The 24,018-nt window shown below is 44.1% G+C and overlaps 1 protein-coding gene across 3 annotated transcripts in view; it reads left to right on the plus strand.

The window, feature by feature from the left end:
- The window catches only part of HAO2 (hydroxyacid oxidase 2), a 42,660-nt gene that overhangs the window by 15,452 nt on the left and 3,190 nt on the right, over positions 1–24,018 (plus strand). For 2 of the 3 annotated variants that reach the window (XM_063128936.1, XM_063128935.1), the window contains 4 exons: positions 725–1,008; positions 10,118–10,333; positions 11,665–11,823; positions 12,948–13,017. In XM_063128936.1, the coding sequence (XP_062985006.1) occupies positions 725–1,008; positions 10,118–10,333; positions 11,665–11,823; positions 12,948–13,017 (729 nt within the window). Of the gene's footprint in view, positions 1–724; positions 1,009–10,117; positions 10,334–11,664; positions 11,824–12,947; positions 13,018–23,932; positions 24,002–24,018 lie in introns of all 3 variants that reach the window. The other variant, XM_063128934.1, reaches the window with a different exon arrangement.

Genomic DNA, 24,018 nt, shown 5'->3' on the forward strand with positions numbered 1-24,018 from the left:
CGGCGGCTTTGGAACAGAGTGCCCGGCAGCTTCCAGGTGCGCCGTTCGGCACCCTCCTTTGCTTGGCGCTCTAGGCCGCCACCTGAGCTGCCTCTATGGCAGTGCCGGCCCTGCGACTATGTCCTGCTGTGATTGCGGTTCTTTCCCCCTTTATAGTGGATTATTTTGGTGCCGGGAATGTCTGGTTCTTCCCAGCATGCGAAAGCACATCGCTCAAATTTCAACATATGTTTTCATACATCATTTTCAATGCACTGTACTGTGGGCGTGTTTTCAAGGGGCGGTATTGCTGACGTAAGAGAGGGGTGTGAAGTTCTTCCTTTCCAGGGCTGAGCTTTTCTCAGCAGTATGGGAAATGCACTTTGCAGTCGCTCAGAAACATTGCTTTTTATGAAGTTTGTATTTTCTAGAGCTGAGCTTTTCTCTTCATCTATGGGCTGACAATCAGGTTCTTCCTCAGGATTCCCTTTTTATGGAGGACTGAAGGCCTTCAAGAGGCAGCTGGACAGCCATCTGTCAGGGATGCTTTAGGGTGGATTCCTGTGTTGAGCAGGGGGTTGGATTCGATGCCTTAGAGGTCCCTTCCAACTCTACTATCCTAGGATTCTATGATGCCCTGCTGGAAATAAACAACAGGAATTCGTTCTAGACCCAAGACAGGCAAATGCCAATACATTGAGCTCAGACCTTTCTCCCCACCAACCCCACCCCATATTTTCTGAAGCGGCAGAAACCATGAAAACCTGCTACATTGCCAGCACTTACTCCAATTGCTCTGTGGAAGAAATTGTTGCTGCTGCACCTTCGGGTTTACGGTGGTTCCAGCTCTATATTCACCGGAAGAGGACATTCTCAGAGCAGCTGGTGCGGCGGGTGGAATCGCTGGGCTTCCAGGCCCTGGTGCTCACAGCTGATCTGCCGTACACTGGGAAGAGACGCGACGACATACGCAACAGCTTCCAATTCTTGTCTTCTACGTCACTCAAGAACTTCGAAGGTGTCTTTGAGGTTTGTAAATTTTGTGTAGCAAAAGCCCATACAAAAGCCTATGAGGGAATGGATGGAGGAAGCATGGGTGCAATTTGCAACAGGAAGCCATGAATTGGAGTTGCAGGCCTATTTTCAGTGTTTGTTAGGGTGACCAGATGAAAAGGAGGACCGGGCTCCTGTATCCTTAACAGTTGTATAGGAAAGGGAATTTCAGCAGGTGTCATTGGTACGCAGGCAGCACCTGGTGAAATTCCCTCTTCATCACAACAGTTCAAGCTGCAGAAGCCCTGCCTTCTTGACCAGATCCAAAAGAGGGCAGGGCTCCTGCAGCTTGAACTGTTGTGATGAAGAGGGAATTTCACCAGGTGCTGCCTGCGTACCAATGACACCTGCTGAAATTCCCTTTTCTACATAACTGTTAAAGATATAGGAGCCCGGTCCTCCTTTCCATAGGGTCACCCTAGTATTGTCGCAACATTCATCTTCATAAGTTCACTCCCAACTTTGTAGTGCAAGCTTTCTAGGTGCTGAGCGATGAATGTAACTATGGTTTGACCATTCAGACATCATGCCAAGGCATCGTAAGCACAAACCAGGTTTTGGAAACCTGTATTTGACATTTAATGATATTTGAATTCCACATTTGATATATCACAGTTATATTTAAAATATAATATGCAATGATATTTAATATATAATTTTTGATTCCTTTGTTATCACTTTTACCACCCACCCTTTTTCCTCCAAGGAAGCCAATGAGCCTTACATTATCCTCCTCTTCTCCGTTTTATCCTCACAGCAACCCGAAACCACCCAGTTAGCTTCATAGTTAAGTGGGGACTAGAACCCGGATCTTCTGAGTCCCAGTCCAGAACTCTAACCACTACACCACACTGGCTATCTATTTATTCATTTATTACATTTATATACCGCCTCATAGTGGTATGGAAGATATTATTTTTATTTTATATTTACACAAACACAGCAAATCAGGCTTTGCTAATGGTTGCCACCTTCAAGCATTTAAGAGGCTTCAACGTGGGTAGTGGGATGGGCCTACATTTCTGGGTGCATGGGCCCCGCCATCCTCAGTTCCGACATTGCTGTGCTCAACTGGCAAGGTCTGAAAGGGAGCCTGCCACGACACAGGCTCTGAACAACAGACCCGGCCGAGGCTACTCCCTGCTCAAGCCAAGCACCACCGCTTGATACGCCTGAGGCGAGGGATAATACCCACCTTCCTCCAAACTATGTGGAGAAAGGGGTTTAAAACGGAGAAGGGTTTTAATATATATAATAATGCGCTGTGAGTTATAGCTGCTAGGTGAATTTTTTTTAATTTATTTTTTTAATTTTGAAATACTAAATAAAACATCTACAAATACAACAATAAACATACATAAAGAAACTATCATAATTCTTAACAAATTACTTGAAAATGACATTCTTAACATATAGTACTTAATAACCATAAACACAATTCGACAATCCAACAAGTGCTCCCCACACCTTACGGGATCATTCCTGTTTCCAAAATCTTAACAGTTCTTCTGCTGGTGGTTTCCCACTTCCTTTTGAGAACACAAATATTAGGAACTGTTCCCAAATCCCATCAAATTCATTCACTTTTGCTATACCTCTTCTTACTTAAATATAACATGTCAATTTATCATTAATAGCAATATCCCAAACTTCTTTATACCATTCTTCTATATGATAATCACCTTGAATCTTCCAGTTCCTAGATACCATTAACCTTGCTGCAGTCAGCAAATTTGTTATCAATTCTTTAGTTTCTTTTTTACACTTTAGATCTTCCAATAGTGAGAGTAAAGCTACTTTTGGTGTCTCTTCTAGCTTCATTCCAACAATTTCTTCAATCTCATAAAACACCATCTTCCACAATTTTTTCACAAATTTACATTCCCACCACATATGTAAATACGTTCCTTTCTCCCCACAACCTCTCCAACAATTTGCTGAGTGCTGATTATTCATCTTGTTTAATCTAACCGGAGTTAAGTACCACCTCCATATAATTTTATAATAATTCTCTTTTATTCTCACTGACATATTTCTTAACACTCTTTGTCTCCATAATCCTTCCCAACTCTGTTGCCCTATTTGTATCTACAAATCTGTCTCCCACACCATCTTTCCTGGATATTCCAACACCTCTTCCCCAAGCAATATTCTATAAATTTCGCTCATTATACCTTTTATCCCTTTATTTCCTGCCTTATCAGTTTCTTTTTTAATAATTATTTCCTCAAATTGTGATAACTCCCTACACTCTCCATCCTCTCTTATCCAATTTTTAGTCCATTGTTCTAATTGCCAATAATTTAACCAAGGGGGCTTCCACACACAGTCTTCGGGGCGCCTCGAAAACGCTTCAGGGCGCCCCGAAACTCCTATTGTTAAAGAATAGGAAGAGCCCGCCTTCTTCCGCTGAGCTCTCCAACCCGGGTGGCTCTTTTGCCGGCAGCAGGAGGCCGGCGGGGAGTTGGGCTCGGTGGCAAGGAAGCCGCCGAGCCCTGGGAACTTTTCGCCGCCGCCGCCACCGCTTCTTCCTCCGTCTCTTCTGACCAGGTAGCTACACTAGGAGTTTCGGGGTGCCCTGAAGCGCTTTCAGGGTGCCCCGAAGACTGTGTGTGGAAGCCCCGCTAGTTAACTTTTTTTCTCCTAGAACCTCCTCTAGTTCCATACGTGTTTTCATTCCTCTTAACCAGTCCCTTAATTTCCTTTTTTTTTCTCCCATAAAATTTTATTCAAAATATTCTTTCAATTCCCAGGGAAATTCTTTAACAATATTACCGGTGTTAAGGGAGAGTTACTCGAAGGCAACCCCCCTTTGTATTTACTCCAAATTTCCCAATGAAACTTCAAAAGGGGATTATCTATACTCTCAGCCCATTTTTTACCCCCTTCATTAAAATTATATATTTTCCAAATTCCAATCTAGATTGATTTTAGTTTTATCTTCCAACCATTCTAAATCTCCTATTCCTAAAATTGCTTCCACAACATGCCTGAGCCTATTGGCAACATAATATAATTTAATATTCGGGAGTCCCAATCCACCTTTTTTTTTACTTAAATACCATTTATTTTTATTTATCCTCGCTTTCTTGTCTCCATTACAATAATTATTTATTATATTCTGCCAGCTTTTTAACTCTATCTCTAATATTCTTATTGATAGCATCCTAAAAATAAAATTAATCTTAGCTAATATCTTCATTTTTACTAATGCTATTCTTCCAAACCATAACAAATTCAACCTTTTATATTTATTCAACCTGTCCATAATCTCCTTCTTCAATCTAATTAAATTCTCTTTCTCTAAATTCTCTATTTTTTTTGTAATTCTAACCCCTAAATATTTAATCTGTTCTTTAATACTCATTTCCGCTTCCTTTCCTTCCCAATCCTTCTGTTCCTTTTTAGTATAACTAAACATCAACTCCGATTTTGACCAGTTTATTCTTAAACCCGTCATTTCTTCAAAATCTTTCAGATGCTGTTCAATTCTTCCCATCTTATCCATTAAATTTTTAACAATTAACAATGTATCATCTGCAAACAAATTCAACTTTATTTTTTTAGTTCTACCTATCCCTTCTATCTCCCCATCATCTCTTAACACATTTGCCAGTAGTTCCATGACCAATACAAACAGGACAGGCAAGAGTGGGCATCCTTGTCTTGTTCCCCTGGCTAGTCGTATTTTATCCGTAACTCCATCATTAATCACCACTGAGGCAGTATTATGGGAGTATAATTGTTCTATTATAGCTTTAAATTTATTTCCAAATCCCATTCTATTTATTACCATCTTTAATGCTTGCCAACTCACACAATCAAAGGCTTTAAATATATCCAACGTTAATATTCCCGCTTTAATCTTCAACTTTTTTACCTCCTGTATTACATTCATGGTGTCCCAGACAACTCTCATTGTAGTTCCTCCCTTTTCATTAATTTCCCAAATTTCTGACAATTCCTTCTGCATTTTCTCCACCACTTTATCATTTTTAAGGATCCTTGTATTCAGTTTCCATCTAAACGCTTCTCTATAATCCTTTTTAACTGAAAAATCTAAACTTACCGTGGCATGATCTGATACTTTAATTACCCCCAATTCCATTTTACACAACTTTGTTGAAAACTCCTTAGAGACAAAAACATGATCTATTCTGGAATAAGATTTATAAACTGGAGAATAATAAGTAAAGCCAGGCTCCCCCCTCGAAGTAAACGCCATCGGTCCACATAATCCTTTTCTTTTATCATTTTATTTAAAATAGTAATGTTATTCCTCTTTTCAACACTCGTGCGGTTAGACCTGTCCAGTCTATTATTCATAACCATATTAAAATCTCCAGCTAAAATAACATATCCTTCTTTAAATTCTTCTATTACCTTAAACAGTTCAGTAAAAAATTCTCTATGCCTCACATTAGGGACATAAACATTAATCAACGTGTATGCTTTACCTTCAATTTGACCCTTGATCAGAATATATCTACCTTGCCCATCTTTTTTAATATTCTCCATAATAAATCCACTCCTTTTAGAAATCAAAATGGCCACTCCATTTTTTTTAGAGGTCCACAATGACTTCTCATAATGGAGTGACCACTTCAAACGAACTTCATTTACCTCATCCTTAGCTTGGTGAGTTTCCTGCAAAAAGATAATGTCAGATCCTTCTTTATTTAACAGCTGTTCAATTCTCCTCCTTTTCATGACTGCCCCCAGTCCTTTGATGTTGAGTGTTGTAAATCTTATATTTTTATCCATATTCACTTTGTACAAATTCTTTCCGATCCCTTGTGGTCACCAATTCACATCCACATACATAAAAACACAAAACCCCATTCAAAGCCCTCCCTCCCAACCCACAATATCCCTCTAACCTTTTTCCCCCTAATCCTATCCCACAGCCCCCCCTCCCTGTCTCCTTCCCATCCCCCCCTCTCCCTCCTACCTCTTTTCCCCCCACTAAATCCCTGCGAGTCTAATACTCCGGCCATTATTTTACCTTTGGGGGGGAGATGAAGCCCACAGCCCCGAACCAGTAAGCCTTCTGTTTAAAATTACTTCTATATTATCATCTTTATAAATGAACAGAGTCTACTTCAGATCCCACCGCTGCCACCACTTAATATGCCATGAGACAGGCTCTGAACACCAGACCCGGCCGAGGCTACTCCCTGCTCAAACCAAGCACCACCGCTTGATACGCCTGAGGCAAGGGATAAAAACCACCTTCCTCCAAACTATGTGGAGAAAGGGGTTTAAATTGGAGAAGGATTTTAATATATATAATAATGCGCTGTGAGTTATATCTGCTTAGGTGAATGATTGTCAGAGTGGGTGTTAAATGAGTAAACTTTAGATGATAAATGCCAAACAGACACGTGGGATTTTTGTGGTAGTTTAAAAACAAAACAATCCAAATTTATTTTTAAAAGTTCACAAGCTTTGTTTCAAATAAAACAATTAAAAACCTTTTTGAAACCTTTCATACAATCCTGTCACTCATTCACGTACGCACGTTCCTTTTTCTCACACAATCACTCTTGAACTTTCTTTATTATCAGTATTGATTGATATACCTCAACTACGTGCACACCACACTCTAAAGACACCACTCACTACACTGATCCTCAAATTTCCCAGAACTTAAGTACCATAAACACAGAGAGCACTACAGACTCTAAGAGTACCTAACAAGTCCCCCCGAAAAGTTTCTCTCAATCCCCTCAGTCATTCCCTTATATATCACTCCTCCCCCCTCCCAAGACATTCTAACTCCGCCCACTAGGCCAACATTCTAAAAACCACAGACTTACAAACTGCAGACATAACTTTGGAATTGACTTGTGGGGTGTAACGCCACAGAGCCCTCCTCGCCTTCGACAGTAAACCGCAGAGGCTTTTGTGCCTGAGCCTAAATCCCACTGAAACAGCTTTTTTGGTAGGGTGACCATATGAAAAGGAGGACAGGGCTCCTGTATCTTTAACAGTTGTATTGAAAAGGATATTTCAGCAGGTGTCATTTGTATATATGGGGAACCTGGGGAAATTCCCACTTCATCACAACAGTTAAAGCTGCAGGAGCCCTACCCTCTTTTAAATCTGGTCAATCTAGTATAGCTCCTGCAGCTTTAACTGTTTTGATGAAGAGGGAATTTCACCAGGGTCTCCATATATACAAATGACATCTGCTGAAATTCCCTTTTCTATGCAACTGTTAAAGATACAGGAGCCCTGTCCTCCTTTTCATAGGGTCACCCTATTTTTCAGCCTGACTGTAGATTGATTTTAAGGGCCAACAACCCAACCAAAGCTTTGGCTGCCTCATGAAGGGAACTTTCTATCAGTATTCATGGTTTAAATATCATGAGTTTCTCTACATAAGCGATTTATTGCATGCTCATGATTGGCCACTTATGGAAGTTTTGTGGGTCCTTTACATGAAGCCATCAACCTCCAGGACGTCTTCTGTGCTTTTCCCCAGTAATCTCCCATTTTTAAAAAACAAAAAACAAAACAAAAATAATGCAGTATTTAAAATGATCATGGCATTAATTACACTGGGCAACATCTGTCAGGCAAGCTTTAGGGTGGATTCTGCATTGAGCAGGGGGTTGGACTCGGCCTTCCAACTCTAGTATTCTATGATTCTATTTAACTTTATGGAGCATGGCCGAGAGGGGGACTTTTCAATTACAAATCATGTGGTCCCTCTTGATCGCCATCTAAAAGAGCCTGTAGTGAATGTGAAAAGTCCCAAGGGGGGGGAAAAGCCTGGTAAGGATGCAGAGTTTTTCCTTAATGTGGAGACGCCCTGTTTTTCTTCTTCCACACCATGGTTTGAGGTGAGATGCAGCAAATCTCCCCAGAAGTCTCACACCCTTACACATCAGCTGGCTATCTCCGACCTAATAGGAGACCCTGCACCGGGATGTTCAAAATGAAATATCCCTCAGAATAAATGTCAGGCAAGAAGAAGCAGCTGGCAGATGGGTTGGGGTATGTGAATGAGGCAGTGTGGTTGTGCAATGAAAACCTTGTTGGGAAATACTCCTAGGGCCTTGCTAGACCTACCTTTGAATCCGGCCTTCAGGCACGGCAAACCCGTGCTACAATTAGCACGGGCCGTCGCACCTATCCAGACATCAGACGCGATGGGGAAAGGAAAGCCCTGTCGCATCGCCCATTTTTAAAAAATCTTAAAGGGGCCATGTGCGCGGGAGCGCACCAACGAAGAGGTAAGTGTTTTTTTAAAAAATAAAGGGTTCCCCGCTCCCCCTGCCCCCGATTCCCCCCGCAATGTCTGATGCCCCCCGCTTGCCAGTCTGCCCCCTCCCCACTCCCCCCCCCCCGCTCGCCTGCTTGTTCACTCACTCGCCTCGCCTGCCTGCTCGCCAGGTCCAATCCCCCTTCCGCCCCCCCAGCCACAATCTCCCCACCCTGGCTCCACTCTTCCCCCCCATCTCTCCTGCCGGGTCCGCTCTTTCCCCCCTGGCCCCCATCACTCCCCCCTCCCCTAGATTCCCTCGCCCCCGGCCCAATGGGCACAGCGATGGGCACAGCGCAAGTAAGCAAGCAGCCGGGAAAAGCCGCGGAACCTGCTAGACTTTCCACAGCCCCGTTCTTAGCCTGGGGCTGCGGAAAAACCAGCCCCAAAGTGGGGCCGGTTTCCCAGGCCAAGGGAGGGTTTAGGCCGGCCTGACCCCAGGACCCCCTGTGCGTCATCTGCATGCACAGCAGGGAGCCCGGGCCTTGCACCAGGCTAAACCCTCGTCTAGGAAGGCCCCTAGCAATAAGAAGGCTTGCAGTTACTACACTCCCATCAGTATCCACCAGGGGGCAGACAAAGACAAGAAAAATAAAATTACTGGTCTTTAATGGAGGGGCGGCGGCAGAAGGATCTGGAATTACTTGGTTCCAAGGTTGCAATCCCACCCCTCCCTGTGCCTTGCGCTCTGGCTCTCTCTTCAAGGGAGGGGAGCTCACACTTCCATGCCTTTCCAACTTCTTTCTTCCTGGGACTCTCTACTTCCTTCCCAGCTTGTGTAGCGCCTTCCTTCCTTGGGTAGCAAACAGAGTATGTTTAAAATGGACCCTCATCCTCCCTCCCTCCCTCCCACTCCTGCGCACTTCTGGCTGCAGCTGACTTTTGAGAGACTGTTGCAACAGGGAGGGGGTACTCCGTTCAGCAGCCTGAGGCAGGTCTGAAGGCATTCCATTACAGCATGTACTGTCACAACCTTGGAGAACTTTCAGTGGTATTCAGACTGTTTGGTTCATCGGACAAGCATTTTATCGCACGCTTGCTACTGCCCACTTACAGATGTGTGCACGTCCTTTATATGATATTGTCCGCTTCCCACTCCTTCTGTTCATTTTTCCATCGCAAAATAGACACCCCCCAAAAAAATCCAGCTTTTTTTTTCTTAAATGGAATGTGCCACGAATTCCTGCTGTGTGGAGGAGAAGCAGCATGATCAAAACACCCCCTGAATCGGCCACGTGGTCTTTGTTTACTTCCTCTTTCCCGGCCAGGAAGGGAGAGGAAGTAATGAGGGACAGAAGCAGAGGCGGAGAAGTGGCAGAAAAGCAACACAATTCCACCCCACCCCCGTGTGATGACGCTGTGTGTTCTGCAGAGCCTTTGGGTTCCTTCAAAGCATGTGAGGAGTTCCTCATGACAAAACCAGTAATGGTGGACATGTGTTCTTGAAAGGCAGCTTGCCTGCCACCAGTCCCTCATGAGCAAGCGAGTGTTGTGTTGCGTGTTCATCCACATTCGCTGTTCATGGATCTTGGCCATCATTCTGTCAAATGGACCAATAGATGTGCAAAGCATCATTGAAAGTAGCAGGACTAGAAACCGCTTCTCTGAGGGAAAAGGAATTACTCTAACAATGGAGAAAAACAAATGAAGCCCAAAGAGGAAATAGGGAATTTATCCAAGCTTGACCTCACTACAGGAGAGATGATAAAGGACAATGCAGAGAAAAGTTCCCTAAACCAAAATTTAGGGAAATGTTTGAGAGACGTACTAACAGTGTAAGCAACCGTTGCTTTTCCTTCCGCCCCTCTGCTTCAGGGTGAAGACCGCTCTGAATATGGGCTGCCTTCTGGGTCCATAGACCCCTCTGTCAATTGGGATGATATCTCCTGGCTACAGAGTTTGACCCGCCTGCCTCTCATCATCAAGGGTATTCTGACAAAGGAAGATGCTGAGCTGGCTGTGAGACATGGCGTTCAAGGGATTATCGTATCCAACCATGGAGGGAGACAGCTCGATGGGGTACCTGCAAGTGTAAGTGATAGGCCGTTCTCTACCATGCCTACAGGTATAGAGGTGGCCATGGCCACAGCTGTGGCTTCTTTCCTGATGTGCGCGCACACAGGGCAGGAAGAAAAAGGTGAAAAGGAAGGATATGGGTCTGTGCAATAGGAAGGTAGGAAACACGCTCCATGTTTACCAAGCACGTTCAAGGCAGACGGGGCTGTAGAGAACAGTGGGTGCTTCCCAAAGAGGCTTTCTCTGTGCAATTGCACGGCCTCATTCACCGAACTTGTGAGTCCCTGGTCGACAGCTGGTTGGCCACTGTGAGAACAAATGATGCCTGACAATCCGCGAAACACAGACAGGATGGATTTAACAAAATCCATACATTCCTAGTGATAAGGTGAAGGTACCATGCAGTCCACAGTTCGCCACTTCACATGAGACACCTAGTGAGATCCATTTTAAACTTGTTACCTACATATGGGTGGTGGAGGTGGGAGTGAAGGGGAGTTGTAATTCACCGCATTGACACAATTCATATTTCTAGACAAATCAAGCTAATTCACTGAGCTACTGTACAAAGATTACATATTCAATATACCTGGTGGATCCTACATTGCTTGTAAACGATCCTCAAGGGAGCATATTATATTTCTCATACTATTTTTAAAAGATGTCATGAATACAACTTTCTAATAGTCTGGGTAATTCTTATACTGACTATGGTGTTTACATAACATTTAACTTACTAATTTGACTGCATCCAAAAGAAGCAAGACACTTGCATAATTATAATTAAATCCAGTCAGATTTTGTGGTATCAATGGGGTCATATCATCACATCAAATGACATGGTGGGTGTTCTTACAGAATGGTAATGATGGCTTTTATCATTTATAAATATTGATTAAAGTTCAGGTCAATATGTTACTATACCTGTAACTCATTGAATGAAGAGTAACTAAGTCTTGTCTATTCCTGCTGTTTGTTCACCTAGAACAAATAGAAGGTTTTGATCAATGGAACCCTTTAGGGTCCAACTGCCCCTTGCAGTTAGCCAACCTTAGGATACAGAACTTTCATAGGCAAAGAATAGAAAAAGAAGTTAGGAGATATAGGGAGAAAGGTAGGGAATGGGTGCCCCCTTGGCTTTGAAGTGGGTGCGTGGCAGGCTAGTGCAGTGTCAATGGAAGCAGTGTGCAGTAGGTGAAATGGGACCGTCATTCATGTATACACAGGGGCTCAGACAGTGATCCACGTTACAAGTGTGACTGTGAAATGTTGGAGGCTGTGACTTTGTTCTCACCCACATTTATGGCCCCCTTTCCGTGAGTTTCTCATTTGTGGCTTCTTTGCAGATTGAAGCGCTGGTGGAAGTTGCAGCTGCAGTGCAAGGCAAAGCTGAAGTTTACCTGGACGGTGGGATTCGAACAGGAAGCGACGTATTGAAAGCATTGGCCCTTGGAGCAAAATGTGTCTTTGTTGGAAGGCCTGCCATCTGGGGTCTGGCCTATAAGGTAAACAGATGTTCAGGCAATCTCTTGAGCGAAGCACCCTTTCTCCATTTCGTTTAGACTAAAGCTCACGGCTGTTGGCTAAGTTGTGCGAGGGAGATTCATTTGCGAAGTGGGTGGTTTTAAAACTAGCTTGCAAAACAGCACAGGAAGAGCAGCTTGCATTCAAAAAGCAAAGACCTCACCATTGTATATGAAAGCTTTTGCTTAGGTGTAAAAGGGCTTGCTGGGTTGGGGTCTTAGTCTCCGGGGGTACCATTGCACATCTCTATATTTTTAGAGAGCGTTTCACTTTTTGCTCATATTATTATTATTATTATTATTATTATTATTATTATTATTATTATTAGCAGCAGCAGCAGCAGCAGCAGCAACAACAACAACAAAAATAATATGCTTTCATTGATCCATTCCCTATTGGGAGTTGTTGAAGTATAAGAAAATGTGGGGAAGCTATTGTCAAGCTGTTCTCAAGGTCAAGATAACATTAGTGGGTCCTTCAATAAAGTGTGGGAAGTGTAACAGATAAGAGCCATTGTGCTGGAGAAAATTAGACGCCTTGCACACAGAGCCCATTGATAGGATATTGTCTTTGTTCCACAATCACATTGTAGTTGTATCATCCCACAACCTGGAATTCAATCTGCTCCACTCTTTTGTCATACTGGTTTGACGTTTTGCTACTAACAAGCTTAGACAGAGGAAGTGGCTCTTACAACAACTCTCCCTCCTATGTGTGTCTGTTTTGGTCCTTGGCAAGGTGGAACATTCAAGATGCCCATGATCCCTTGGCCATGATCCACCACTTAGGATTCATTTGCCCCTGGACATACCTTTGTGTCAGCCCAAATACCTGCAGACAGGTAATCATTTTTTCAGAGAGCTGAAAGTGGAATGAAAGAGAAGGTGGAATTGTTTCCACTCAACAGTCATTCATGACCATCTTCTGCAGACAGATATTGTCGTTTTTCACAGTGCTTCGAAAGTTGGCAATATGATCAGTGTGAAAAAAGAACCGAAACTGTATATCATGGGAACACAATGCTTCTTTTAAAAACAACACCTTATTGTCTATTTTCAGTCTATGCTGGCTTCATAATTTAAAATCTCACTCTTTGTTGGATCAGGGTGAAGAAGGACTTCAAGAAGTGTTGAAGGTTTTAAAAGATGAATTTCGTTTGTCAATGGCTCTTGCTGGTAAGCACTCTCCCCACCCCCCATTTACGACTACTTTTTATTCCTTTTTGCGAGGTCCTGATTAGGGATGTGCTCCGCTCCGATTAGGAGCGTAGAAGCAGTAGCGGATTGGCCTGCTCCGCCTTACCCAGAGGCGGAGTAGGAGCGGACCGCGGACCCCCTAGAAGCAAGGCGAAGAGAAGCGACCATTTTTCGGAGCTCCGAGTTCAGTCGGAGCGCTCCGGTCGCCATCTTGAAAACATTTCGCCATAGGATTGCATTGCGGCAAATAATCGCGCATAACTACGTTGTTTTTGAAGCTATCGTTCTGGAAATTCTTGTGCACAGAGAGTCGTGGATGGGGGTCATTTTGAGACCACTCTCACCTCTCTGCGTGCTGTGGTTCACGTGCAATATTTTTTTAAAAATCGGGTCAACCGCGGGGCTCAAACTGCGTTTCGGCTTTTCGCCCATAGGATTGCATTGAGGGAAAGAATCGGGGATAACTGGGGGGGGGTTTAAGCTATCGTTCTGAAAATTCTTGTGCACAGAGAGTCGTGGATGGGGGTCATTTTGAGACCACTCTCAACTTTCTGCGTGCTGTGGTTCACGTGCAATATTTTTTTAAAAATCGGGGTTTGGGTTTTTTTTATTTATTTTTTTATTTTTTTGGAAGCGATGACAGGCACATTCAACTCCCAATCCTGATGAGAATTGATCTCCTCAGAAAGCATCCTCCTCCAATCCCAGCGTTGGAGGGGGGACTAAGGCAGACCCACCCTGAGAACTTTCTGTTTTGTGTCTCTTTGTGGGTTGGCGTTCGTGGAGGGAACACTTAGTTAGTTAGTGCTCCTGCTTTGGACTTTGGAGATAGATTAGGATAGGTTTAGTTTGGCGCGTGTGTGTGTTTGTTTGCTTCTTTCTGACTTGTAGCTTAGTTTGCCCTGTGTTTTCCCCTTACTTTGATTTAATATAAACTTTATTTTTGAATTTTGGAGTGTGTGGTTGGGTTGGTTGCCCCCCCCTTCCCTGTATTAAAGCCTGACTGTTCTGCTTTTGTGAAAGCTTTCTTTTGAAAGCATACACACACTTTTTGTCCCATTTCCCTACATTTATATTCTTAAACATATTTTATTATATTCTTTCACATAGTCCATTAGTATATATTCTCATACATATTATATTAGTATTCATATTTTGTTCTTCTTATAGTAGTGGTTGGTTCTTTTTCCCCCTCCCCTCTCTTAAATCCTGATTGTGTTTCCTTCTATCTTCTATATACCAAATATACCAAAAAAATTGGATTCTCTTTTTCTTCTCTGTGTAACTTCGACGGAGTGGGCTGCTTTTGTCAAGTTCAACAGGCAGCCACAGATTGAGCATTTTGGGGAAAGCATACGCACACCATTTCCCTATTCTTAAACATATTATTATTATATTCTTTGACATAGTCTTAGTAGTCTATTAGTATACATTCTCATACATATTAGTAGTAGTATTCATATTTTGTTCTTCTTATAGTAGTGGTTGGTTCTTTTCCCCCCTCCCCTCTCTTAAATCCTGATTGTGTTTCCTTCTATCTTCTATATACCAAATATACCAAAAAAATTGGATTCTCTTTTTCTTCTCTGTGTAACTTCGACGGAGTGGGCTGCTTTTGTCAAGTTCAACAGGCAGCCACAGATTGAGCATTTTGGGGAAAGCATACGCACACCATTTCCCTATTCTTAAACATATTATTATTATATTCTTTGACATAGTCTTAGTAGTCTATTAGTATACATTCTCATACATATTAGTAGTAGTATTCATATTTTGTTCTTCTTATAGTAGTGGTTGTCCCATTTCTTGTCCCATTTCCCTACATTTATTAGTAATATTCTAAAACATATTATTATATTCTTGTAGATATTCTTAGTAGTATATATATATATATATATATATATATATATATTAGTATATTCTCATACATATTAGTAGTAGTATATTTTATTGTTCTTGTCCCATTTCCCTACATTTAAACATATTATATTCTTCTTATACATATTCTTAGTAGTACCTTATACATAGTATTAGTAGTATTAATATTTTGTTAGTCATCATGAAAAGAGGAAGCAGGCGTGCTGAAAGCAGCAAGGCTCAGTCTGCCAGCAGTAAGCAGGCTTCCTCTCCTCCTGTGAAACTCAAACGGGCAACTCCTTGGCTGACTGCTCCAAAACAGAAGCAGGACAAGCAGCAGGCAGAGCCACTCTCTTCTGCAACTTGTGCCCGGCGTTCTCTTTTTGAGGGTGGGAATGGGAAAAGTGCCCGTTTGCAAGAGGCACGTGGCAGCAGTGCCATTAGAGGAGGAGGAGTATCCCCAACTCCTTCATTCTCCTTTCAGCCCACGAGCCCGCTGATGGACCTAGACGAGGTCCTCAGCACAGTGGAGGGGGGGGAGGAGGAGGAGGCGGTGGGCCTCCAGGATGTGGGGGCTGAGGAGGAGCAGCAGCAGGCCGAGGCTCTCTCCCCAGTCTCATCCCACACCCCTGTTTCTGTGGCAACACCAGAGAGCTCAGGCGGGCAATTGGTGGTGTCACCACGGAAACGAAAGACAAGCATCGTGTGGGACCACTTTGAGTTGGGAGCGGATCCCCGCTTTGCTGTCTGTCGCCACTGCAAACTCAGCCTAAGCAGGGGTTCATCGACAGGGCATTATGGAACCAGCAGCATGAAGATGCATCTTCATAGGCAGCACCAGGCGATCTTGCTGGGGAAAGAGGCGGGCAAGGCGACTGGTTCCAGGGGAAAGCCGAAGGCTGCTGCTGGCACTGCCACTCTAAGCTCTCCATCTCCCATCCCCACAAGGGTTAGGCAGGCAACCCTGCAGGACATGGGGTGGGGGAAGTATTGACCCACAAGATGGCGTTTTCCAATGCCCACCCAGGGTGCTACTGTGTTGGGGCATCTGCCGGGACTGACTCCTCCCCAATACTAGATCTATGACATGTCACTCTGCCTGCCCCTCTGCTAGCCTGTCCTCCTCGGTGACCGACTCGCTGGGATGGTTTGCGTTTGCAATGCGTGACTAACTGCAATGCTGGCTTAGAAACCAGCCATCACTTCCTTGTGCCCCCAGAAATGCCCGCAGCCTGCCTGCCTGCCTGCCTGCCTGCCCGCCTCCCCCGGGGTGCTGCTGTGGTGGGGCATCTGCCAGGACTGACTCCTCGCCTACTCTGCCTGCCTCTCTGCCCGCCTGGTACCTGGTTTGCTCCCAATCGTCCTCCTCTGTGCCCCTCAAGGCGTAACTGCTGGCTTAGAAAGAAACAACCAGCCATCTTTGCCTCACTTTGCGCCCACTTATGGGTTGGTTTGCTATGCGTTAGTGCTCAAGCCATCCTTGCGGCACTACAATGCATGCTGCTTGCCTGCTTTCCCTCCCTTCTCCCCTTCCCGCCTTGCAGCGATGGTGTATGTGTCTTGCTTTGACTAAGGGGAGAAGTCCTTCCTGCGCTCACTTAGACTTTATCAAATTCAATAATCCCTTTTTCAAATGTGCCAGAAGATTTAGGGTTATCTCGTGGCATGTTGGGATTGCCTTGGAACTGGCCCCATTGAGCTGTCTGCAATTGCAACTTTAAATCCCTGACATACTGGAGTGTTCAAATTTCAAAAGTTCCCCTAACATCAGGGGATGATGGGATTGCCTTGAAACTTGGTGTCCATGGGGACACATGGGTAAGCTGTCATGGGACCAAAGGATAGGTTTCTAACGTGCAAATTGACGTAGTTGTAGAATGGGACTTGATTTGGGGTGAGTTAAAAAGTTTAAGCCGCGCCAAAAATCAGGGGATGATGGGATTTGCTTGCAACTTGGCGTGCATGTGGACACATGGATAAGCTCTCATGGTGCCGAGTTTGAGGTTTCTAACATGCAAATTGACGGAGCTATCCCAAGGGGTGTGAATGGGGTGCCCGATTTTCATAAATTCCCCAAAAGTCAGGGGATGATGGGATTGCCTTGCAACTTGGCGTCCATGTGGACACGTGGATAAGCTATCATGGTGCCGACTTTGGGGTTTCAAACATGCAAATTGACGTAGTTGTAGAATGGGACAATTTGGGGTGAGTTAAGCCATGCCAAAAATCAGGGGATGATGGGATTTGCTTGCAACTTGGCGTGCATGTGGACACATGGATAAGCTCTCATGGTGCCGAGTTTGAGGTTTCTAACATGCAAATTGACGGAGCTATCCCAAGGGGTGTGAATGGGGTGCCCGATTTTCATAAATTCCCCAAAAATCAGGGGATGATGGGATTGCCTTGAAACTTGGCGTGCATGTGGACACGTGGATAAGCTATCATGGTGCTGAGTTTGAGGTTTCTAACGTGCAAATTGACGGAGCTATCTAAAGGGGTGTGAATTAGGGTTATGGGAGGTGCGTTAGAGGGTAGAGCCGCGCCAAAAATCAGGGGATGATGGGATTTGCTTGCAACTTGGCGTGCATGTGGACACATGGATAAGCTGCCCTGGTGCCGAGTTTGAGGTTTCTAACATGCAAATTGACGGAGCTATCCCAAGGGGTGTGAATGGGGTGCCCGATTTTCAAAAATTCGCCAAAAATCAGGAGATGATGGGATTGCCTTGAAACTTGGCGTGTGTGTGTATACGCCCATGAGGTGTCATGGTGCCAAACGTGAGGTTTCTAACTTCAACGGAAAAAAAGTTGTTTACTTTTTTAGCTTTCAATGCAACCCTATGGGGGGGCAAAAACGGAGCTCCGGATCCGGATCCGGATCTCCGAGCGGAGCGGAGCGGAAGTGGGCGGAGCGGGGGCGGGGCGGAGCGACCCGCTCCGAAAAATGGCAGATCTGCAAGTGAAGCGGAGCGGGGGGTCCGTGCACACCCCTAGTCCTGATGTACTCTTTATGTCGGGGGGGGGCAGCATGCATGTCTCCCCACCACCACTGCCCCAAAATTACTAAATGATGTGAGGAATGTCAAGTCTAGATTGGATCTCATAGACATTTCCACTGGATTATACCCTCTTTTTTGGTTATTAAACAAATCAAGGGTGTTGAACTTTTTTTAGCTTATGGTTCGAATTCGAATTCGGAGGTCATTTTGGGGGCCACATTCCGATGGAGAAATGGGGGGGCTTACAATTTGAAGCAGTTCAGTACAGTGCCTACCTGCTAGAAGTAAGCACAAGCATTAGGTTGAAGCAGCAAAGCAGAGTGTTTTAAAAATACATACTCACCCCCTCCTCTTACAACGCAAAACAGCAAAGTGGGGGCTTCTCTCTGACTTTATATACTTACTGGCAAAAAACTTTATTAAAGATGTTTTCCACCAACCTCTCTCCTTTTCAATCACCATCACTCAAGGAGCAAAGCAGGGCATTTTAAAAGGGACTTTATTGTTGTTGGCATTACATTTCTAAAGAGAAATATCTTCAAAGCCTGCTAATTGAACATTGTGCTTCACATAGCAATCCGTTTGTTTTGGGAAGCCCTGACTGCACTCTTTGTGAGATTTTGTGGATGGGCTGAAACCATGAGCATTATCACCCCAGCGTTATACTGTGCAATCACTGTGAATTGCATGCAAAGGAAGTTTTCCAGTTTATAATCTGCTTTTATTGTGAAGTTCTCCCATGCATCCTGCTTTAATTGCGCTTCTTAGCCAAAAGAAGTGAAATGTTTTGGTGTGCAGAAAGTACGGTTCTTCCGGTCATGTGAAAGCATATCGCTCAAACGGCAACGTGTACTTTCATCCCTCATTTTGAATCCAGTGTTCTGTGGGTGTGTTTTCAAGGAGCAGAATTGCTGACGAAAGAAAGGAGTGTGTCTTGTCTCTGTCAGGTGTTTTTAATTGCCAATTCAAATCCTTCCTCCTCCTGCTTCCTCTATCTTAACTGGTCCATTTACACTTTAAAAGAAATATGGGAAATGCACCCTCCTTGCCAGCAGCACCCTCATTTTTAAAAAAACAAAGAGATCATAGAATCATAGAATCATAGAATAGAAGAGTTGGAAGGGGCCTACAAGGCCATCGAGTCCAACCCCCTGCTCATTGTAGGAATCCACCCTAAAGCATCCCTGACAGATGGTTGTCCAGCTGCCTCTTGAAGGCCTCTAGTGTGGGAGAGCCCACAACCTCCCTAGGTAACTGATTCCATTGTCACACTGCTCTAACAGTCAAGAAGTTTTTCCTGATGTCCAGCTGGAATCTGGCTTCCTTTAACTTGAGCCCATTATTCCGTGTCCTGCACTCTGGGAGGATCGAGAAGAGATCCTGGCCCTCCTCTGTGTGACAACCTTTCAAGTATTTGAAGAGTGCTCTCATGTCTCCCCTCAATCTTCTCTTCCCCAGGCTAAACATGCCCAGTTCTTTCAGTCTCTCTTCATAGGGCTTTGTTTCCAGACCCCTGATCATCCTGGTTGCCCTCCTCTGAACATGCTCCAGCTTATCTGCATCCTTCTTGAATTGTGGAGCCCAGAACTGGATGCAATACTCTAGATGAGGCCTAACCAAGGCCGAATAGAGAGGAACCAGTACCTCACGTGATTTGGAAGCTATACTTCTATTAATGCAGCCCAAAATAGCATTTGCCTTTCTTGCAGCCATATCGCACTGTTGGCTCATATTCAGCTTGCGATCTACAACAATTCCAAGATCCTTCTTGTTTGTAGTATTGCTGATCCAAGTATCCCCCATTTGTAACTGTGCCTTTGGTTTCTATTTCCTAAATGTAGAACTTGGCATTTATCCCTATTAAATTTCATCCTGTTGTTTTCAGCCCAGCACTCCAGCCTATCAAGATCACTTTGAAGTTTGTTTCTATCTTCCAGGGTATTAGCTATCCCACCCAATTTGGTGTCATCTGCAAATTTGATCAGCGTTCCCTGCACCTCCTCGTCCAAATCATTAATAAAAATGTTGAAGAGCACTGGGCCCAGGACTGAGCCCTGCGGTACCCCACTCGTTGCCTCTCCCCAGTTTGAGAAGGTTCCATTGATAAGTACTCTTTGAGTCCGATTCTGTAGCCAACTGTGAATCCACCTAATAGTTGTTCCATCTAGCCCACTTTTAGCTAGTTTGTTAATCAGAATGTCATGTGGTACTTTGTCAAAAGCTTTGCTGAAGTCAAGATATATGACGTCTGTAAAGGAAGAGTGCCCAGCACCCAGCTGGCTTTTTTACTGGATTTAGCACGGATCCCCAGGCACAGACACTCTCAGCCCACAACGTGAGTTTTAAGACCTTTTATTTAGGAAAAAGGTAGGAATACATGGAATAAGCAGAGTAAAAGACAATAAAAGCATGCATATATATGAACCCAGTACAGGAAATCTAAAACTAACTCTAATAATTTCTTACGTCACCCCGGACCGCTTGCAGCCAATAACCACCCTGTTACCTTCACAGGGGAATCTTTATACCATTCTTTTCACTCCTTTCCCCCCTCCCTCCAACTTTGATGCGTGGCGTGTCTTCACACCTTTCGCCCGGGATGCTTAATCACTCAAGGCCAGTGACACATATGGCCGGTCTGGCTCCGGTCTCTTCTCCCCCAGACAGCTGGCCTGGCATCCTTATCTTCCTACGGAACCATAAAACACAATTAAAAAACATTCCAGTCCCAGATCCCAGTTAACCCTTACCCTTACCTTTCAACGTCCACAGCATTCCCACGGTCCACAAGGGAGGTTACCTTATCAAAAAATGAGATCAAATTTGTCTGACAGGACTTGTTCTTGAGAAATCCATGTTGGCTTCTAGTGATCACCGCATTGATTTCAAGGTGTTTACAAATTGACTTCTTTACAATCTGCTCCAGAATTTTCCCAGGGATGGATGTCAGACTGACTGGTCTGTAGTTCCCAGGTTCCTCCTTTTTGCCCTTTTTGAAGATAGGGACAACGTTAGCCCTCCTCCAGTTGTCCGGCACCTCACCTGTCTTCCATGATTTTGCAAAGATAATAGACAAAGGTTCTGAGAGTTCTTCCACTAGCTCCTTCATTACTCTAGGATGCAGTTCTTCGGGCCCTGGAGATTTGAACTCATTCAAGGAAATTAGGTGTTCTTTGACCATTTGTTTATCAATCTCAAACTGTAACCCTGCCCCCTCAACTTCTGCTTCACTTTTTCCAGTGGGGTCATAGACCCGCTTTTGGGAGAAGACTGAGGCAAAGTAGGAATTGAGCACTTCAGCCTTTTCTTTGTCATCTGTTATCAATTTGCCATCCTCATTAAGCAGTTGAACCACCATTTCTTTCCTCTGTCTTTTACTACTCACGTATCTGAAGAAAGCCTTTTTATTGCTTTTAGCATCCCTCGCTAATCTCAGCTCATTCTGAGCTTTAGCCTTCCTGATGCCATTTCGGCACTTCTGCGCCACTTGTCTGTACTCTTCATTTGTAGCCTGGCCTTCCTTCCACTTCCTATATGTATCCCTTTTTGTTTTCAGGTCATCTCTAAGCTTATTATTATTATTATTATTATTATTATTATTATTTATTTATTTATTTATATAGCACCATCAATGTACATGGTGCTGTACAGAGTAAAACATTAAAACAGTAAATAGCAAGATTTTGTGGAGCCACATTGGTTTCCTCTGTTGTCTTCTATCTTTTCTCCTTGTTGGAATTGTTTGTAACTGTGCCTTTAAAATTTCCTTTTTTAAATACTCCCACCCATCCTGCACTCCTTTTCTCATTAGGCTCATTTGCCATGGGACCTTACTTATCATAGTTCTGAGTTTATTAAAATCAGCTTTACTAAAATCCAGAGTACATGTATGGCTACACTCAACTTTTGTCTCCTTCATAATCAAGAATTCAAGTATGACGTGGTCACTTTCCCCCAGAGTTCCCGTAACTTTATCCACTAAGTCATCCCTATTGGTCAATATCAAGTCAAGGATTGCCGATCCTCTAGTTCCTTCCTCCATTTTCTGTAGGAGAAAGTTATCACCCGCCCATGTCAGGAATTTCTTGGAAGGGCCACTTTTGGCAGTATTGGTCTCCCAACAGATATCAGGGTAAACTACCTGGGCCCCAAAGTTCTTCAGTTTCCTTCCCAGAGCTTCATAGTCTGAAATGATTTCTTTGCAGCTCTGCCTGGCGACATCATTTGTTCCCACATGGATGAGAAGAAAGGGGTATGTGTCCATGGACTTTATCCAAATTGGTTTAGTGGTAGGTCTTAAGGAGAGCTTTCAGCATGCCGAATTTGAACCAGATTGGGTCAACCGTTGATTTTTTATGATTTTTTACATTTCCTCCCTCAAATCCAATGGAGCTTATAATCTGCTAGTGCGGAGAAAAGTAGAATCGCATTTTCATTCCTTTGAACATCCGAAGCTGTGCATCTTCAATGGGATTTACTTTACTCAAAAGTAAATCCCATTGATTTCAACTGCTAACATGACATGCTGCCCCTTGGTCTGTGCTTGGAGGGAAGAGAAAGAGAGGGAAGGGGGGCTGGAAAGATTTCCCCTCTTTCTGCACCCTTTTCCTAAGGAGGAGCTACAGAGGAAGGGAGCCTCCAGGCAGGGTTAGGGATTTACTTTACTCAAAAGTAAATCCCACTGATTTCAACTGCTAACACTCAGCCACAAAGCACGTGGTGTTAAACCGGTCGTGGCTCCTTCTCTTGGAGAAACGGGAAAGAAAGTGAGCGGGTGAAGTGGTGGTGGTGGTGTGCGTGTGTGCTTGCTTGCATCTCCAAGATCATGAACTACAGATGTGCTGGTTCCCTTACTCAAAAGTAAATCCCATTGATTTCAACTGCTAAAATCACATGCTGGCTTACCTTTGAGGAAAGCCCATTGGACAGAGAGAGTCTTACTTCTGAGTAAACACATATAGAACAATGCCTATACACATACAGATCATGGAAGGGGGAGGGAGGTTTTCAGGCAGCATGAATGGAGGGGGAGTTGTCCAACTTATAACAACCAATAAACTGTAAGGGGAGGTACAAAGGAGATCAATGGGCGAGGCCACACACCTCACATCTCACACCTCACCTCAACAAGGTGTGAGAGTGAACCTCAGCAGGGTAACGGCAATGCGCTACAGGAGAGGTGTAAGTTTGCAAGTTTTCATACAGTATATAACCACTATATAAATGAAGTAGGATAATTCGAGAGAGAACCACAATAAAAGGGTAGGTGGGATGAAGGCCTATAGCTCATCTTTTCTCAGGCTGCCTGATCTATCGTACAGAATGGGGCTTTCTTATTAATGAGCTTCAGAGCTTGAGGGTAGAAGGTGTTTCTTTGGAGTCTGATCTCCCACTGAAGCATCTTAAAAGCAGGGTCCTTAACACGCTATGGAGACTCATTAAAGTTACAGGCGTTTAATACTTGTTTGTAAGAATCAGTCGTACGTTTTTCCAGTTTTCAGTAGGTGGTGACAATGGGGACTTTTTTTGCCTTGATCGTCCGCTAAATCCCAAAATAATAAGAAAGCCCGCTAACAAGCAGGCACAGGAGGACTAAGTTGTCATCCACGGACGCTACAGGGGGACAAGGGCACGCAAATACAGCGTTCCCTCCTCACCCCCCTTCCCCAATCAGGATAGAAGGAAGCCAGGAAGAAGTTGATCTGAGGAGAAAGAAGCCATTGTCTTGCCAGTCACCTCCAGGACCAAAACAAAGGCTAAAAAAAATTCAGATGATCAGCAACTCTGGAGGGAAAAATGGCGGGGAACTCAGGGAAACACCTGGTGAGGATGACACAGTGATGGATTGGTGAGGGGCATGGCCACCTGTGGACGCCTGACAGCCTGGATTAGGACAATGGGCTGGAGGTTCAGCACCGTTGGTTTATATTAAAGTGTTAATTGTTTTAAAAGAAATGTAATATATCACTGCCATCGCTGCTGTTATTAACCATTCACTGCATCAACCTCTTCCTAATATCCTTCCCCACTTATTTGTAGATTGTCCCCAATCCTGCAAAAGCCAGCCATGAGTCAACGTCCCACTGAAAGTAATGGACTGGGTTGATGGTAACTCATTTAAGCCC

This window comes from Elgaria multicarinata, chromosome 6 (genome assembly GCF_023053635.1).
Source record: "Elgaria multicarinata webbii isolate HBS135686 ecotype San Diego chromosome 6, rElgMul1.1.pri, whole genome shotgun sequence".
NCBI classification, from domain to species: Eukaryota; Metazoa; Chordata; class Lepidosauria; order Squamata; family Anguidae; genus Elgaria; species Elgaria multicarinata.